The following is a 20,235-nucleotide window of genomic DNA, read 5'->3' as shown; positions in this document are numbered from 1 at the left end:
ACTAAACAGCTTTGCTCTACCATATTCTTCCACTGTAATGCCCCTGCTAGCTGACTATGGACTGAGTCCTCTGTGAGCATGAGCCACATTAAATCTCTTCTGCACTAAACTGTGAGTATTCACTATTGTGTCCCAGCAATGGGAAAGCTGGCTCATGCAATATCTGTGTATGCGAACATCACACTGTAGTCCTAAATATCTACCCTTATCATGTCAATTTTTAAAAGATTGTTTTCGAGGGCTGGGGATATAACTTAGCAGGCACTGACCCTGACTGGCAAGTGTGAGTTTGTGAGCTCAATCCATGGTACCAAAAAAAAGAAAAAAGATTATTTTTCTACCATGAAAATATGTGTGCCTATCTCTTTGTAAGTTATCCAAGACCAAGAAATGTTGTTTAAGTTGATATTTTCAAGAAAACCTGCAGATCTTACAAAAGTTAGAAGGAAATTCAGCATTTGGGAACAGAGATGCCAGAATTCATCTTTAGAGGGACATCTAATGTAGGGGCATAACAGTTAAAGATATTCTTTGGTTTTACAAGAGGAAAACTCTTAGATTTAACCTGGAAAGGAGAAGTGGAGATGAATTTTGACATTCTTTGATTAGGCTTCTACACAGGAAATAGGGACAAGTGGGTGGGGCTGAGTGGACAGATGATGAGAAACTAGCCCTACAGACAAGTGCCCGTAAAGGGCAGGACTGGGTCAAAGGTCAGGGCTGCACACAGGATGACAGCTGCAAATAAGCTGTGGCCAGCAGCCTTTGGTGCTGTGCTCTCCTGTAATTCCATTCCATGGGACACAGAACTCAAAAGGCAATAGGAAGCACCACTTTTTGGCCCTGTTCTGGCCCCTGAAGCAGCCACTGAGAGGAGGGGGTCTAGGTTTCCAATTTTAGGGAAAATGTTCCACACTCATTTGTAATCTTCCCCTATTGTCACCACCTGCTTCCCATCAAATCCCCACCAAAACAATCAACCACAACTTCAAGCTGAGCCTTGTATTCCTGCTGTCCTGAGAAATGAAAGGACTATGCGTGGAGCATGGGGGAAGCAGCCTGAAGCACGGCAGGGAAGCAAGAAGACAGGGCAGGCTTACAGATGACAGGGATGACCAGGGAGCCAGGGGCAGCATTTGGGGACAACAGGAATAAGTCACTTGTTTCCTCAGAAATGCAAGGGGTAATCAAAAAGTAAATGACTTCACTTTAAAATTGTAAAAGACACATTGACATGAATTCTCCTCAAAATGCTTCCTGATTCAAACGCATTTACCCCATCATTGTTGCCCCTTTCTGAAGCAATTCTGGAGGTCCTTATTCCTGTTTTTATAAGATGTGACTAAAAATACCATGACTGTTGCTGCCAAGTGCCATTGTAAGGAAAGGCAGATTCATAAAAACATGACACCATGTCCTGATCACCTTGTTCACCAGTTCTGGCACCATGCAACTTCTGCCTCTTCCCCAAATTCAAAGTGACCACAAAAGTGACACATTTTGAATTGGTTCAGGACATGGAAACATCCACAACAGCTCAACTAAAGACTCAGGAGAGAGGGTTCCAGAGCTGCTGCAAAAAGGGGCGAGAACAATGGTATGAGTGTGTTTGAAGCGAATGGGGGGATTCTGAGGAAGATTCATGGTAACATGTTTTACAATAAAAAAAGTTTTTGTAATTTAAATACATGCCGTATTTTTAAATCACACCTGATATGAAGGATGCTGGCCCACTATCAATACAAAATGGAGGCTCAAGTTACTAAATCTGTATTTAAAGGAGAACATAAGGGGTTTGGGGAGCATACTGTACACTAGTGTCACGCTTAGGGCTTGCCATCAGTGGTTACCAGTGAACAGAGACCAAGTTCTGCCACACAGCAAACAAAGGGCCAGACAAGCTTCCAGGATCAGCTGAGGAAAAGTGACTGACTACATGCATTAACTTTGCTAACTTCAGTATCATGATTTCAAATAGGGTATCCACTCTTACTCGGGGGAGCCAGATGGACCACACAGTCATCTTCCACATAGATGGCCCAGTGCTCATAGCCAACTCGGAAAATCTCAATCAGGTCTCCAGGTCTGGGTCTCGATTTGCCCTATGGTGGGGAAAAAAATATAAACTGCACCTGCCCAAAGACTCCAGAGTCTTTAGGGATCAGCTGTGAGTACCCTCACTTTGCAGAAAGAACCTCGAGATGGCAAGAGCTCTCTCCACAGAGGACCTGGGACTCCTCTCTCCTGCTGCCACTTCTATATCACCCCAGCCCTGAGCACACCAACATGTGCCCTGCGATAAGGAACTGAGTTCCCTAAGTACTTCTCCTTGGATATAGGCATGGTAAGCTTCTGGGTAGAGTGCAAGAGGGGAAATGCATGGGGCAGGGTCCCCTCCAGCTTGGGGTTGGAGAGGGAAGATACTAGTCAGGGTGTGGCACAAGGATGCTTGGTGAACTTTGCCTCAGCTGGAAACCCTTGATGTCATCCCCCTGCACCTTGACCTTGTGATAACCTTTCTGGGCCCCATTTCACAGGCAGCCAGTCCTACCCTGGCTACCCTAATCCCCTCCACTGTACCCTTCATGCCCTCTTGCAGCCACATCCCCTCCCCTGTGCATCCACCCTAGTGCTGGCCATGCTTGTGCCACAAAGAGCAGCAACCTAGCCAGCCTAGGGGACCTCTTGGCTAGCAGGAAGCTGAGCCACTTCTGCAGTAGGGCCTGAGCCTCTTCCCAGTGGATACTGCCTGAGTTCTGTGCCTCAGCCCCGAGGATTTTAGATAGGGTCCTCATAGCTTAGTCCCACATCATGTTTAATAATTGTTTGTGCTTCTCGTGTTTAGCCCTGTGTGGTTTCTACCTTCAAGTTGGACTGAGATTGCTAATATAGTCTCCCAAATATGCCTGGAAGACAGTGTTCAGTTAACAAGTATTTGTGGGGAGGGGTAAGCAACGTACACATGAAGGGGTGGGTACAGAAGTGTGAATATGGTGAGCAACAGCACTGTTAACAAATATTCACTGCAGTCCTGGACACAGTCTAAATGGTATATGCCTCCACTCTAATGGAGGTAAAGCGATGTTAAGATGCCTCAATCAGTGTGTAGGTGGACATGAACATGTGAAGACATATGTATGGTTAGGGATGTGCTGGAGAATGTGAGAATTCGTGTGTGTGACATAAACATGCTTGCACATATGTACACAAACATACAGATGGACATACACAGGTATCTGTGGGTCCATAAGTGTGATAGTAGCTAAGTGTTCTCACATTGCACACATGTAACAAGTTCTTGTGCTCCCTCTAAGAATTTGTTTCTTGCAATAAGCAATCTTTTATCCTTCCTACTCCAAGAAGGTGCTGGGTAACATAAAATCTCATCTATGTTCTGATTCTCAAACTTCTCATGTTTGCCGTCTGTCCTCTCCTTTGCTTGGTAGTGGTGCTGGGAAAGGGCTCTATTTACTGATGACTCTGGGAAGGCAGGCTGAGACACAGAGCCATCCACCCACCCACTTCCCAACAGCACTACTCCTTACCCTAAATGTGCAAGGACTTTCTCACCAGCAAGTCTAACTTCTGTGGGGCTATGTATCTCTTCCCAGCTACAGCACCACTCTCCTAGCTGCAGACAGTCATTGGCCACAGCAAGCACTCCAGAAGTAAAGGGGATTTTATACTTGTTTCTTTTCAAGGTTTTCTCAGATACAAATACAATCCCATACAATGTATGCATTTAAAGTGTACAACTTGATTTTTAGTAATCTAGAAAGTTTGTACAAGAACAGGACCACTGTCCCAAATAGATTCCTCATGCCCATTTGCAATCATTCTACTTCCCACCCTCAGCCACAGCCAACCTTGTACATCCCTTCGTCACCTGCCCTCCTCAATCTCCACCTGGACAACCTCATCTGCTTTCTGTCTCAGTGGATTCATCCCTCTGGATACCTCACATGCACAGATCATGACACATGTGGCCTGTGCTTCTGTTTCTCTCAGTTGGCATGTCTTGGCAGAATAATGCCACATAAGATTTATGCCCTGGTGTGCTTGGTGTGTCTTGGAAGGGTCACACCATGTGTGCTCTGTGGTCTGATCTCCCTACTTGGCACGTCCTGACTCCATCAAACTGCAGCACACACCACACCCCATTATATGGGCACAACCCAAATGGCTTAACTGTTTTGTTCTTTTTCAATACACTTGGCTATTCTAGGTCCTTTGTATTTCTATGTAAGCTTTAGGATCACTTTGTCAATTTATACAAAAAACACACCTACATGCATATTTCAAAAGAAATTACATTAAATGATTGATTAATTTGCTGGATTATCATTTTCATATTATAGAGTTTTCCAATTCACAAATATGGACTCTTCTTTTTTTTTAATTAATTTTACAGGGGTCTTCTGGAAGATGGTGGAGTGATGTGCAGAAGAAAAAGAGCCTCTCCAAGATTTGGTGTCCAGACACTGGAATATAGTAGCATGAGGAAGATAAGGTGGACTGAAGTGGGTCCCCAGGACCCAGCAAGGATCTGAAGAAGAACTGAAGCATTCAGGGAGAGCAAAGAGAGAGATTTCAATGAAGGAGATGGCAGGTGGCACTTTCTCCTTGTGCCCTGACTTGCTGCACAGGAGGGGCAGCTCCAACCTACAGTCACACAGTGACCACTGGCCACCACAGAGAAATGCAAGTGTGGAATGTAGCAATGGACACAGTGAACTTCAGTGGCTGCTAAGTTACTCAGGTTCAGTTGTGCCCCAGGAGAAGGCGATTGGCCAGTAGCCATCTTGTAGAGGGGCTAACTGAGCTCAGCACTCAAAGCAGCAATGAGCCATCAGGCAGCTCCCAAAGTCAGGATAAGGTTGCCAAGTTCAGACCAGCAGGAGATACACAGAGTGTTACAGACTAAGTAGACTGAGTTCCAGCCTCACAGCCAGAAATCAACCTGAACTTTAGGAAATAAAAATTCCAGTGGGATTATCTTCTACCTCACCATAAAGCTGCAACCATAAAGCTTGCAGGATTAATCAGCTCAGATCTGAACTCTGTCTCCCCATGTTACCTACCAGTGACCACCTTAAAATGGACATCTTTTTCTTTCTTTTTCTTTCCTTTATTGTTTTTGTTTTCATTTTATTTTGATTTGTCTTTGTTGTTCTTTTTATATGAGGGCAAATATGGTTTCTAGTTTTGTTGCTCTCTTCTGTTCTTGCTTTATTTCTTCCTTATCTTTTTCCCTTCCCACCAGTTTCCCAAAGTTTACATGATCTTCCTCTGTCCTCCAGTCTTACTTCTAATCTTTTTCTCTTTTTCTATTTCTCTATTTTTCACCCAGCCCACTTTAAATTTTCTCCCCTGAGGGTGAAGTCACCATATTGAGGATTTATTTACCATATAAAATTTTCTGGCTCATTTTAGATTTTGTTATATAGCCACAAATCTAGTTCATATAGTTTGTTGTAAAATTAATAAAAAAAGAAGAGTCCATATTTGTGAATTGGAAAACTCTGTAATATGAAAGTGATAATCTTCAGCAAATTAATCAATCATTTAATGTAATTTCTTTTGAAATATGCATGTAGGTGTGTTTTTTGTATAAATTGACAAAGTGATCTTAAAGCTTACATAGAAATACAAAGGACCTAGAATAGCCAAGTGTATTGAAAAAGAACAAACTAGTCAAATCTAAAGATGGCTAATTAATACAGTTACCACAGTTTGTCATTTTCTAAACTGTGTTTGATGATACTATTACTGCTGGTTGCACTACATTAGCCAAGGTGACAGAATTGTCCTAATCCATTATTCTTCCTGGTATACCAAGACTAAAACTGCCTAAGAATCATAAACAATACCATAGGCCGGCACCAAAGAATCAGGCTCTGGGCCAAGTAGACAGCAACTTCTCATCTCCGATAAATAGAGAAATAAGATGTTGCAACAGACTCAAAACCCAAAATCCAGGTACACCTGGAAGACATCACTGAAAAGTGATAATTTCTAGGGGTTCTAAATACTAGCAATAAAGCTATTTACCATAAGCAATTTACAAGCATCAACCTAGGAATTAAGTGAAGAAAATAGAAAATACGAGCACACTTGAACAAGATGCAAACCCCAGACTTGCAGCTCACCAAAAACAGACCCAAGGGGCAAAGAGGTGGAACAATTCTAAAGCCACCTACTTCAACTTCTGATATGGTAACAGCAGAAGTAAAAAAGCATATGAATGAGAGTCTAGAAAAAAACTCAAATCAGGAGTAATTTCCCAGATAACTGCAGAAATGGTGAGCATACTGAAAGACATGGTCAGTGACTCTAGAGCAGACACAGATTTAAAAAAAGAGACACTTAAGAAAACCCAATATAAGAAACATCCAACATAGGAAAGGAATGAAATGCAATGAAACAGATATCCAAGAGACTAAAAATTCCATTAAAAGTATATGCAGCAGAATGATCCAATGAGTAGACAGGACATAAGATACAGAAGACAGGATTGTGGTTAGTGTTCTTAAAAATTGCAAGTAACTACAAGAAATCAATTCAGTGGCTGCTAGACGATATGAAGAAGAATAGTGTAAGATTGGTCTGAATCAGTGAAAAATCAAAAGAAGGTGCAAAACACATTAAAAAAAAAAACACCTGTTCACAGAAGTAATGGCAGAAAACTTCCCTGGCAGGGAAAAAGAATTTGACATATAGATAAGTGAAGGATATTGTCTTAATTACTTTTTACTCGTCGCTGAGACAAAATACCTGAAGCCCAAGTTGGAAAAGGAAAGGTTTATTTCTTACAGTTTTTGGAGGTTTCAGTCCACACTCAGTTGGCTCCAAGACAGGCGGGCATGGCTGGACCCCAGTTCATGGCAGCTGCCGATAGCAAGCTCGAACCAGCAAAGAGAAAGACACACCTTCTTCCTGCCATTACATCACATCCTGGCTCCACCCCTTTGTGGGTGGAGCACTGACACCATCAATCCAAGCACTATACAATGAACCATCACAAATGAACAATGCAAACTCATGAGGCCTGGGGGCACAGACATAAACCATGACAGATATAGAATCCAAACTAATCACAATAAAAAAAAAAAAAATCTAATGGCCAACATTCCAGAAATTGGCCAGGGAGTTAGCTCAGACTTCTTAACACAAACTCTGAAGTCAAGGAGAGTTTGAAGTATTTCAAGCCCTAAAAGAAGACACTATTCAAACCCAGACTGATGTACCCCACAAAACTATCTTTTAAAATTTCTGAAGAAATAAGATACTGCCTTATTTTAATATATGTGATAATATAAACAAATTTTTTTATAGGCAAAGAGATAATATAGAAACTGTTGGTCGGTTTCTGTTAGCTGGTTCTAAATATCCTCTAATATTTTCATTCTCTTGAATGGTTTCACACTGTCTTGATATGTTTGATGCTATAGTATATGAAGTTATACTCAAATATTTCAAGGAAAGAGACGCTATGGTAACTATTATGTCAGGCTATCTGGTGGTGAAACACAATGATGCTGAAATTGTTCAGTTCTGACCTGTGTTGTTCTATTGAGATGTTCTCTTTTACCTCAATCTCCCCCCTTTTTTCTTTCTTTTAAAAATTAATTTATTTCTTCTTATTATTTTTTAATTAAGGGAAAACTAAATTAAAAATAGCAGGATATATTATAGTAAATTTTTTGTTTTCCTATTAACCTGATTTGAACCCCTGTATTGTTCTCCATATCTTGTTCTGACTGATTTTACTATATTCTGTTTTGTTTAATAGTATCAAGTTTGAGGGTATAGGCAACCACTTTGAAGGCAACAAGATATTCTATGATGCCCATTATGGTTTGACTATTATCTTCTTTAGAAGTCCTGTAAGGTCTCCAATGTGGGTTTTATTGGTCTTGTTCTGTACTGTTTTATTCAATTCTATTATACCAGATGATACAGGCAACTCTTTTTAAGATAGCAAGAGGCATAATGGTAACCACTGTTGATCAGCTGGTATTCTCTTTTTGCATTATATACTATGTCCATCTTCCTGTTCTAACTGACTCTGTTTTGCTTTTCACACTGGGGTTTTTTTGTTTTTTGTTTTGTTTTGTTTCATTTGTTTTGGTTTTTGGGGTTTTTTGTGTGTTTTTTTGTTTGTTTGTTTTTTTCTCTTCAAAGAAAAAGTTATAAGAACTGTGGGAGTAATAAAACCCAAAATGTGTAATTGTTATCATAAAAATGAGAGGAAAGGAAAGTGATCTAAAGGATATAACTGCATGTATATTTAAGTGTATAGGATAGAAAACCATATTACTGAGTTTTTGTTGGATCATTGAACAGAACTGTCTGCAATCTCACTGTATTAATGTCCACTTTGTATGCTTTAATTTTGTAAGCTGGACAACTGTTTCTGAGATGACAATATGTAATCTATTAACTAGTGAATTCTTACTGTATATTTTTATTGAAATTCTGTATTACTTGTACCCTTTTACTGTTTAGTTTTGTTTTGTTTTGTTTTTCTCTTTAAATAAAAAAAGAAAAAAATAAGATACTGCCATGACAAAGAACACCTGAATAAATTTGTGACCACCAAACCACTGCTATAAAATGTTCTAAAGAACATTCTAGAAAGGAATAACAAGTACTACAACTCCATTAACCCAAGCAGAATAAATCTACCAGGCAAGGCAGATAATTAAGCAGAGAGAAAACAGGGAACCAACAACAGGAAAATAACATGACAAGAATAAGTCACTATGTACCAGTTATAACCATCAATGTCAATGACCTCAATTCACCAATCAAAAGAATCAAGACTGGTAGAGTGAATGAAGAAGCAAGACCCAACTCTATGTTGTATATAAGAAACACATTTAACTCAAAAAGAAATTCACAGACTGAATGTCAAAGGATGTAAAACAATACTCTATGTGACAAAAGCCCAGAAAGAATCAGGAGTGCCTATTCTATTTGCAGGCAAAGTAGATTTCAAGCCAAAGCTGATCAAGAAAGATGAAGATCACTACACTTTTATTAAGGGAACAATCCAAGAAGAAAAAATAACAATCATAAATATATATGCACCAAATATCAGAACATCAAACTATATAAAACTTATTAACAGACATGAAAAATCAATGAAGCACTAACAACAATTGTTCAGAACTCCATTGTCACCAACAAACCAACTAAACAAAAAATCAACGATGAAATACCAGAACTGAACCAAACTTTTGAACAAATGAACTCCGTAGCTATCTACAAAGTATTCCATCCCACAACATCAGAATATACATTCTTCTCAGATGCACAGAGGAATCTCCAAAGCAGACCACTGCTTAAGTAAATGCAGAGGAATTAAAATTATCCCATGTATATTATCAGATCTTAGTGTAATGAAATTAGAAATCAATGGCAAAAGAAATCACAAGTTTCACAAATGCATGGAAATTAATACCCTTCTGAACAAACCAATGGGTCACAAATGAAATTTTAGAAAAAATTAGACAGTTTCTACAATTAAATGATAATGCCAATACAACACAATGGAACTTACGAGACTCAATATAAGCAGTCCTATGAGAGAAATTTATAGTGGTGAATTCCCAAATGAGGAAAAGAAAGTGGGCACAAATCACAGCCTAATTAATCTCAAGCATCTAAAAAAGAAGAGCAGGTTAATAAACCCAAAACATACAAGAGAGGAAATTATAAAGATCAGAGCCAAAACTAATGCAATGGAGACTAAGAAAACAAAATAAAGAGTCAATGAACCAAAGAGTTGGTTTTTTTAAAGACTGAATAAAATTAAGAAATCTTTAACCAACCTTATCAGAAAAAGGAAAGAAAAGATACAAATTCATACAATTAGGAATGAAAAGGATAAAATCAAAATGGATCCTGCAGAAATCCAGAAAATCATCAATACCTAATTTGAAAATCTGTACTCTAAAAAGATGGAAAACACAGAAGAAATGGACAGAAATCTGAATTGTAAAGATATAAAAATTCTAAATAATCCAATATAAGCCAATAAAATTGAAGATATAATTAAAACTCTACAAACAAAGAAAAGCCCAGGCCCTGATAGACTCACTGTTGAATTCCACAACAAATTTAGAGATGACCTTCTGCCATTATTCGTTCAATGCATACACAATGACTAAGTAAGATTAATCCCAGAAGTGCGGGGATGGTTCAACATATGCAAATACATTAATGCAATACACCATATCACAGAGCCAAAGAGAAAAATCACATGATCATCTCAATAGATGTAGAAAAAGCATTTGACAAATTCCAACATCAATTCATGGTTAAAAAAAAAACCCCTAGAGAAAACTGGAATAGAGGGTTTTTAGCTCAATAAAAGGCATCTATGACAAACCAACAGCCAATATCACATTGCACTGCCAAAAATTGAAAACTTCCACCCTAAAATCAGGACCAAGACAAGAATGGCCACTGTCACCTATATTATTCAATATAGTTCTGGGAACATTAGTCAGAGAAATTAGACAAAAGAGAGAAATAAAAGGAAGAAGGATAGGAAAGAAAGAAATTAAATTATTATTATTTGTGGATGGCATGATACTCTACATATAAGTCCCCAAAAACTTCACCAAATAAACCAATTTCAGTAGCACAACTGGATACAAAGTCAACATATTAAAAATCAATACAGCATTATTGTACACAAACAACAAACTCACTGAGAGAGAAGTTAAGGAAATTTCACCATTCACAAGAACATCACAAAAAAATGAAATACCTAGGAATAAATCTAATCAAGGAAGCAAAGGGACTTTACACTGAAAACTACAGTACTCTGAAAAAGGAGATCAAAAAAGGGTATCAGAAAATATAAAGTTAGCTTTTATTACTGGGTAGGGAAACCAACATAGTGAAAATTTTTACACAGATTTATTGCAATTCCAATCAAGATTTGAGTAGCATGCCTCACAGAATTAGAGAAAATAATCCTAAAAGTCATTTAGGACCAGAAGAGACTAAGAACAGCAAAAGCAGTTCTGGGCAACAAAGGCAAGGCAGAGGGCATCACAATTCCTGACTTCAAATCGTACTATAAAGTTACCATGATAAAAACAGCATTGTGCTTCCAAAGAAAAACAAACAAAAAAAAAAAAAAAAAAAAAACCAGACCCAAGCATCAGTGGAATAGACTGGAAGATACAGAAACAACTCTCACTTATCTGGGCACCAAATTGTTTTTGCCTGCTTGGGAAAGATTTGTACTTTATAACAAAATCTAAAACAAATCAAAAAGTTATAAACAGTAAGTATCTCCTCATAGAGCAATTTTACATGGAGGACAAAAATTTAAAAGCAATAAGAAGAAAAAAATAGAAAAATTTAAAAAAAGAAAAAGATTAGAGGCAAAGCTAAAAGACAAAGGAAGATTACTCAAGCTTTGGGAAACTGGTGAAGAAGACCAGGAAGGGGGGGGGGAGAGGGAAAAACTAAGAATTAAACTAAACAAAACAACTAAAAACGGTGTTCACACTCTTGATAAAGTAAAAACAATCAAGAAAAAACATTTCTCTGTGATTTCAAGTCTGTGGTTATCTTCTGGAGATCTGCAGCTCTGTGGTAGTGTCCAGTTCGGGATGTGTCTCTGCTGCCACTGGTACACAAAGCAAGCAGACAGAGCCGGATCCGTGCTGGATGATCCCAGCGAGCCTGCAGAAGGAACAGTGCAGGGTGCGCATTATGGTGCTTTCAATTCCACATAAGTTCAGGCTGACCCTGCCTCGGGTTGTGGAGTTGGGGCCTGACTTGTTCAGCCTGCAACCCTCTGGGTGTTTCTTGCCAGCCTGACCTCAGCTCCCTGACCTTGGACGTCTTGCACTGTTATGTCCCACCCAGCCACTGGGAGGCCTGTGATGAAGCCAAGCCGTGGCTGTTCTGAGCCCTGGGTTCAGGTGGCCCTCCCTAAAATGAATCTGGCTATGCACCCTCTCCAGGGGATGCTCGAACGGGAATCTCTCACCAGCTGTGGTGACTCACAGCATCCATACGGCTCCATTCCACTAGTGCTCCTCACTGGAGACCTCTGGAGTCACCGCCCTCACTGTGTCTCTATAGATTCAAGCCTCCTCTCTCACAACATGAGCCAAAAGTCAGGGAAAACGTGGTTTAACACACACCACCACCACCCCCCACCACCCCACCCCCCGCTTTTTCTGCCCTGAGGTCTGTCTCTTCCCTGTCCCTGAGGGCTCCAATTCTTCCTTTAGAACCATCCTGGGCCCTAGCGATCTGCTTCCTCCTTCCTTTCTCCCCCAGGTTGTTGCATTCCAGAATCTGGATTCCAAATGTCAGAGAGGCTGATTTGCTGCGGTTTACTGCTGCATCATATTCTCGGAAGTTCAAACATGGAATCTCTTCATTTAAATCTTCCTTAACCTCCCTTACCAATACTTTTTAGTCTTGCTTTTTGTATTAAATTTACTCCTGATTGATTATGTTATGCTATCATGAATGAAATTATTTTAATTTCACTTTCAGATGGTTTATAGTTTATACAAATAACACTGTTAGGATTTAGCTCAGCAGCATAAGCACCTGCCTTGCAAGCAGGCGGTCATGAGTTTGATCCCCGGTACCAATAAAAAAAAAAAGAAAGAACACTGTTTATACATTAATCTTGTATCAAATTTACTGAGCATGTTCACTAATTCTAGTAGTTCTGCAAGAAAATATTGGTAGACTCTTAAATTTTCTGCATACATCAATTAGAAGTGGTAAGAATAGATACCTTTGCCTGGCTATTGATCTGTCCTTTGTCATTAAAAACATTAATTATAGACTTTTTGTAGATTCTCCCTTTGAGATTAACGAGCTCTCTTTCATAGATAGTATGAGAGAATTTTCATCATATACTGTAGTTAAGACTTTGTCAAATGCTTTTTCTAGGAATATCAGAAGAATTCTAAGCTTGTGGTCCTTTACTTCATGAGCATGGTACAGTACATTAGTTGATTTGGAAATATTGTAACAAACTTGCATTCCAGAATAAATTTCACATAGCCTTTGTATATAAACCTTTGCTAGATTCAGTTTGCTAGTATATTTCAAAGGATTTTTTCACCTATATTTATAAATAATTGATTAGTTTTAGTTTTCTAGATATATCTTTGGCTTTGAAATCAGAATAATTATCATCCTCATAGACTGTGGTGGGAACATCTGTTTTCAGGTGGAGCACACGAAGGATTGGTAGTTTTTCTTTACATGTGTGGTAGAATTCCAAGTGATGCCATCTGGGCCTGCTTATGTTCGGTTCTGTTTTGCCATACTGGGGATGCCTCAGGCATGCTAGGCAAGTGCTCACCAGTAAGCCACACACCACACCCACCAGGAGTGACCTCTGCCAGGCTGTAACACTGGTGATGAGCCCCTCCTTTCATTCCTTGATTCTGGCCATCTGAATTCTTTTTTTTTTTTTCTTAAAGCAAAACAGAAAAAAAGGGCAGAAATAACAGAATTTCAAAAAAGTAACAGTAAGAAATCAGCACTAGTTAATATATTACATATTGTTATCTTAGAAGTAGTTGCTCAAGTTATGAGATCAAAGCATAAAAAATGAGCAATGATAGCACAAAGTATTCTTTTTGATGAACTAACAGAGAATTAGTAGTGATTATCTACCTTGCACACTTAAACAGACATGTGTATATTTACAAGTTGTTCTTTCCTTTTGAGCACTTTCTTTCCCTTTCATTGCTACAGTATCTATTGTACATTCTGGATCTTATTACTCTTTCAGTTTTTATTATTACTATTTTTACACTAGAGAAACTATATGATATTTATAAATGTGAGTCTGATTTGTTTCACTTAAAATTATAGTCTCAAGTTGCCTCCATTTACCTATAAAAGCCTCAAGATTATCCTTTTTATAGCTGTGCAATATTCCATTTTATAAAAATACCACATCTTTTTCATCCATTGTGCAGTTAATGGGCATTTTGGTTGTTTCCAAGATTTAGCTATTACAAATTGTGCTGCTATAAACATGGGTGCACATATATCGCTGTGACATGACATTTTCAATTTTTCTGGGAAAATATCCAGAAGGAGAATATAATAGCTGGATTGAATAGAATATCTAATTCTAGTTTTTTAAGACTCTCTATACTGATTTCCACAGTGACCACATCAGTCTAAACCGCCACTAACAGTGGAGAAGTGTTCCTTTTTCCCCACAAACCCACTAATATTTGTTATTTTTCTTGATGGCAGCCATTCTTTCTGAAGTGAGATAGAATCTCAATGCTGTTTTAATTTGGATTTTTTTTTTTGGTAAGTCAAATTTGTTTTTTCTAGGAAAACAAACATTTATTTTTAAGGAGAGAAAAATTAGAACAAAACATAGCATAACAATGTAAGAGACACAGATTTCAAAGCAAGATAGTCTTCACTGTCTATCATACTGTCTCTTGTTTTCTTCCAAATAGTTGTCCATATCTTCACATACAATGAATTCATACAACAAAATAGTATTAAACTGATCAGAACAGGATGATGAAGGCATTTTAGGTCTTCAAGTCCAGACAATAAGGAAGTCAATAATTGCTACCATAATGTCTCTCATTCTCTTCAAAACAGCTGTCCATACCTTCATGTATGTTGAAATTAAGCAAAACAAACAGACTAAAATCACTCTAAACAAGGAATAATAGTATTGCTGGATGTCACCTCATGATGCTACGAATCAGTGCTGTTTTAATTTGCATTTCTCAAATGACCAGTGATGTTGAACATTTCTTCATTTATTTATTTGCCATGTGTATATCTTCATCTGAGAAATGCATAGTCATCTGAGATGCCCATTTTTGAAGAAGATCTTTGAATTTGAGGAGACTGATGTTTTTTCAATTCTTTATAAGTTCTAGATACAAGTCCTTTGTCTGAGGGACTCCTGGCTAAAATTTTTTCCCATTCTGTTTTCTTTTCACTTGGTTGGTGATTTCCTTTGAAGTACAAAAACTTTTTAATAAGATGAGATTCCAGTTGTTGATTCTTTGAAGTACTTTCTGTGAGATTTGCATTATGTGCATGAACTCTCTGCCTAACCCTATGCCTTCAAGATTTCTACCTACCTTGTTTTCCAGTAGATTTAGTGTTTGTTTTAATATTTAGATCTTTTGTAGGGAGCAGCTTCGAATAGCTGCTGCTGCCCTGCCCCTCCTGCCTGAGGGCATTTTGTGTGTCAGCCTACATTTCCCATGATCCTCATGTCCGCCTACATTACCCATAATCCTCTCCTGCTTACGTCATCTATCCGGATGTGATGATGACCTATCAGATAACACTCTGTGCCCTCTTCCTGCCCCATTGGCCCGCCTCCACCCTATATAAGTTGTAGCCATTTTAAAAATAAACGAGACTCCATTGGAATCGCATCCTGTCTCCATCTCTCTTTTCTCTTGCCCTGCCCCCATCCCCTGTCCCCTCTCCAGGTGAGACCCACAAACTGGTCCGCGGGCCGGATCAATCTTTGATCCACTTTTTGTTCTGTATAAAGTTTTCTCAATTTTTCCTTTTCACAGAGCCATCTTTTGTTATTTGTTTTCTAACCCATTGACTTCTGCTCCAATAATGATTTCCTTCCTGCCACTTGCTTTGGGCTTAGTATACTTTTTTCCCCTCTAGTTTCTTAAGGCCAGAGTTTAGTGATTTGAGTTCTTTTTTAATATTGACATTTATACCTATAAATGTTCTTCTGAGCGCTGCCTTGGCTACAATTTATAATATTTGATGTTTTGTATTTATTTTCATTCAGATTAAAATATTTTCTAACTTGCCTGTTTCTTCTTTGATCCAGGAGTTATTTAGAACTGTGTTTCTATTTCCAAATACTTGTGGGTTTCCCAAGCTATCACTGTTAAATTGATTTCTAAATCAATTTCATGTTATCAAAGAAAATACTTTGTATTATTTCAATCACTTTAAATTCACAGAGACTTGCTGTATGGCGTAGAATGTGATCTATCGTAGAGGATACTCATGCATCCTCGAGATGAATACAAACTTGACTTTTGCCAAGTGAAATGCTCTGTGTGAGTTAGTAAGTTGGTAATATTATTATTAAAATCTTCAGTATTCTCTCTGGTTTTCTAGTTTTCCAGCCACATCTGATATTGAAGTTCCCAAACTATTGTATCAGAATTGACCATTTCTCACTTTAATTCTATTAATTTTGCTTCCCATATTATGGGATTTTATTTCAGATGAATGTACCACTCCTAGTCTGATAACATTTCCTCTCTTAATGTCTACTTTGTATGACATTAGCACAACCCACTCCTATTCCAACCACTCCTTGTATTTCTTTATGTCCTTTTACATTCAACCAATTTCTGATTCTAGATCTAAAATTGAAAAGATCTTTTAAAAAAGTCAACTTGTGGATGGGATATAACTGGATCTTGTGCTACCTAGGCAAATCATTTCTGCCCTTTTTAAGAGTACTAATTAATTCATATATAATGTTTTAATAAAGTTGGACTGTATCTGCCATTTTGCTATTGGTTTTCCATAAATTGTATGTCTTTTAGTGTTCCTCACTTCCTCTTTCACCACTTGATTTTTTGTTCTTTGTTTTTTGAGTTTTTTGTTTTGTTTTGGTTTGGTTTTTTGTCTTTTTGAGACAGAGTGTTGCTATGCAGTTCAGGCTGGTCTTGAACTCTCTTTGTAGTCCAGGGTGGCCTCAGACTTGCAGTGATCCTCCTGCTTCAGCCTGCGATTACAGGCATGCACCACCACACCTAGCTCACCACTTTTTTTTGTTTTAAGTACATATTTTCCAGTGTTTTCATTCTTTTGTTGACTTTTTACAGTATTTTAATTATCTTCTTAATGGTTGCTCGGTGGATTATAATATGCATCTTAAAGTGCTGTCTACTTCAGATTAATCATAATTTAATTTCAGTAAGACATACAAGCTGTTTTGGTCCAGCTCATCTCTCCCCCCTCCTTTATGCTATCATTGTCAGATACATTACACCTATATATGTTGTAAACCTAATTCTGTGCTACAAATACTGCCTTACACAAATTAGGGGTTTTTTTAATTTTAAAGAGGGTAAAATTAAACAAACAAAATAGTTCAGAAGAAAACAATTTAAGAAACACAGATTTCAAGGCAAGACCACCAGAGATCATCACTGTCTATCATATTGTCTCTTGTTTTCTTCCAAACAGTTGTCCATACCTTCACACACAGTGAATTCATATCAAACAAAACACTACTAACCTGATCAGAACAGGATGATGAAGGCATTTTAGGTCTTCAAGACCAGACAATAGGGAAGTCAACAATGGCTGCCATAATGTCTCTCATTTTCTTGAAAATTACTGTCCATATCTTTACATTTGTTGAAATTAAACAAAAGAAAACAGACTAATATCACTCTGGACAGAAAATAATAGTATTGCTAGGTTTTATATCACGATGCTATGGAATTAGCACTGGGTATCTTAGTGTCTCATCTTCTTCAGAGTATCTGTTCATTACATCATGCATTATATAATCTATTCTCGTAAACTGTTTACAAGTTCTACACATGCGTGAATCTCTACATGTATACCTATCCTTTCTGTATTATAGGGAAAAACAAATCAAAACAAGACAACAAAACAAATTCCTAGAAAAACATGAAATGAAAAAGACATATAAAACCACAATACTACGGGGCTGGGGATTTAGCTCAGTGGCATAAATGCCTGCCTTGCAAGCAGGCAGTCGTGAGTTCGATCCCTGGTACTGAAAAAGACAAAAAAAAAAAAAATACTAGGTAATCTACAGTAGTTACTATGCTGTCTCTTGTTATTTTCAATAGAATTGTCTATATCATCAAGCATAATATAATTGAACATAGCACTACACAGCAATATTAACAAAAACAAAACATTGGAGACATTATAGGACTTCAAAAGCAGTTAATAATCAAACTGGAATGGGTGTCTTATTGCGTCTTGTCATTTTCAGAGTAGTTGCCTCTACTCTTAATACTGTCAAGCATGTCAATTCGAATAAAATCAGTCAAGACAAAATAGCGATCTAAAAAACCAGATTCAAATAAGATTAGTCATAGTAAGACAATATAAGTAATACAGGGCTTCAGGTTAAGTTAAAGGAATGAAGGATAGTTACTGTAGTATGTATGTCCTGCTACTTTGGGGATAGCTGTCTGTGTCCTCAAATCTAGTACAAGTAGACAAACTGGAACAGAATAAAATCAAACTAAACAGAGCAATAAGACTAATGTGGCTTTTAAATCTTGATGCACTATTAAAAATTTCCTCTGCTTTCCTTTTTTAGACAATTCTTCCCCTTCCCCTTTCTCAAGGTGCTTTATACATTTTGGGTCCCACTAACTCCTTTAGTTTTTAGATTAGAGAGGCAACCCACTATCTACTTAAGTGATTCTGAACCTTTTAACCCCTGAGCTTGATCTTGAGCTGTGTTCCTTTACCTACTAAAGCCTCAAGGTTTTCCTTCCTTATAGCTGAGTAGTTCTCCACTGCACAAAAGTGTCATGACTTTCAACCTATCTGCAGCTGCTGGATGAGCTGTTCCTATTTCTCTCTGGTTCTCTATCACATAGAGCAATGTTTTCTCATCTTTGACTTTTGGTTAATTAACCCTCTTTCAGATAGATTATATTTTCTATTCAGAGCATCTTGATGGACTCTATATCCTGATCTACTCTGCCTGTGTTTCTTTTTGTTACTGTAATCTGTTTTACATATTATAGCTAGTCTTCTCTGCCTCATCTCTGCTACGCTATTTTTCTGCTGTTAGTTGTCTACTTTTCTCCTTCATTCCACATGAATGATTTTATAGCATGCAAAGATGTAATAAATGTAATAACAGCACAAGGAGAGAAACTGAAGTAAAGCTGTATGAATGAGGCCTGCCCCATTCATTGAGGCCTCTCTGCCACTGTTGCTGAAATCCTGGTGATTTTTTTCTCTCTTTCTAAAATGTCCTTCAGTATTTTTGGTAGGGTTGGATTGGTGTTCATGAACTCTCACAATTCCTCTTTGTCATGGAAACATCTTGTTTCTCCATTAATTTCAAGAGACATTTTTTCAGGGTACATCAATCTAGGTTGGAGGTTATTTTCTTCCAGGGCTTGGAATACTTTGCTCCAAGCTCTTCTTGATTTGATAGTTTGTGTTGACAAGTCTGTTGTGATTTTGATGGGTTTTCCTTTAAAGGTGACCTGTCTCTTTTCTCTGACCACTTTTAATATTCTGTTCTCGTGATGAATGTGTTGGATCTTATTATTGTATGCCTGGGTGTAGATGTGTTTTGGTTGTAGCTCGCTGGAGTTCTGTGTGCCTCATTTATCTGAATATTATTTCCTTTTCCTATGCGTGGGAAGTGGGAAGTTTTCCTTAATTATTTCTGCAAATAGCCTTTGTATTTCATTTGTGTTTAGTCCTGTTTCTTTGCTCACATTTTTTATTCTTAAGTTATCAATCCTCTAGCCTTTATATTGTTTCTTCCTGGTTCCTTGTTATTTTTAAGAGATCTTTCCTTTCATGATCACACATTGCAAATCTATCTTCAAGTTTTGAAAGTCTAACTTTAATTTCTAGCAAGGAATTCAATGGAGTTTTTAATTTCCTGGTAATCTCTTTGGATCTATCTTATGTATTCTAGATTTTGTTAGTATTCTTCATCAAAGTTTCTCTCCTTTTACTGGGTTTCTCTGTTCTCCCATCTGTGTCTTCTTGGGAGGTACTTAGCATTTCTTTTATTAATTTCTTTATATCTTGCTTCACTTGAATTAGAATTTCAGTTTTAAGTTCATCTATGAGTTCAAGAAGGTATTTCTTTATGTCTGCTGATGCTGTGTCCAGTATTGCCTGTTTGCTGCCCTCAATCTCTTCTGTATTTACCTCACCTGGAGTTATTTTCCCTGGGTCAGTGGCTGGAGGCTTATTCTTGTTCTTTCTCTTGTCATGTTTCTGGTTTTTTTTCAGACAGACTATGGTGGAGGTCTCAGGCACTCTCCATATTGCTTATGATTTTTCTGAAGCATGCTGGCTATGTTATTGCTGCCCTCTCCAGTTTACTGTTGATCTGTGAGGTGCATGCAGGGATGATGTGGGCTGGCCCCTCTCCTCTGAGCCAGTCAACCAGTGAGTGCCTTCACCACGTTAAGTCTGTGGGTGCAGACAATACAC

General features: G+C 37.9%; 1 protein-coding gene across 3 annotated transcripts in view; it reads right to left on the bottom strand.

Moving 5' to 3' along the window:
* Plaat5 (phospholipase A and acyltransferase 5) overlaps nucleotides 1–20,235 on the bottom strand; it is a 29,770-nt gene that overhangs the window by 2,953 nt on the left and 6,582 nt on the right. For all 3 annotated transcript variants that reach the window (XM_063228300.1, XM_063228298.1, XM_063228299.1), the window contains exon 4: nucleotides 1,994–2,102. In XM_063228300.1, the coding sequence (XP_063084370.1) occupies nucleotides 1,994–2,102 (109 nt within the window). The remainder of the gene's footprint in view (nucleotides 1–1,993; nucleotides 2,103–20,235) is intronic.

This window comes from Cavia porcellus, unplaced genomic scaffold (genome assembly GCF_034190915.1).
Source record: "Cavia porcellus strain 051 isolate PalLab524CR breed Dunkin Hartley unplaced genomic scaffold, mCavPor4.1 scaffold_17, whole genome shotgun sequence".
Taxonomy (NCBI): Eukaryota; Metazoa; Chordata; class Mammalia; order Rodentia; family Caviidae; genus Cavia; species Cavia porcellus.
This window is presented reverse-complemented; position numbering and strand designations above follow the sequence as displayed.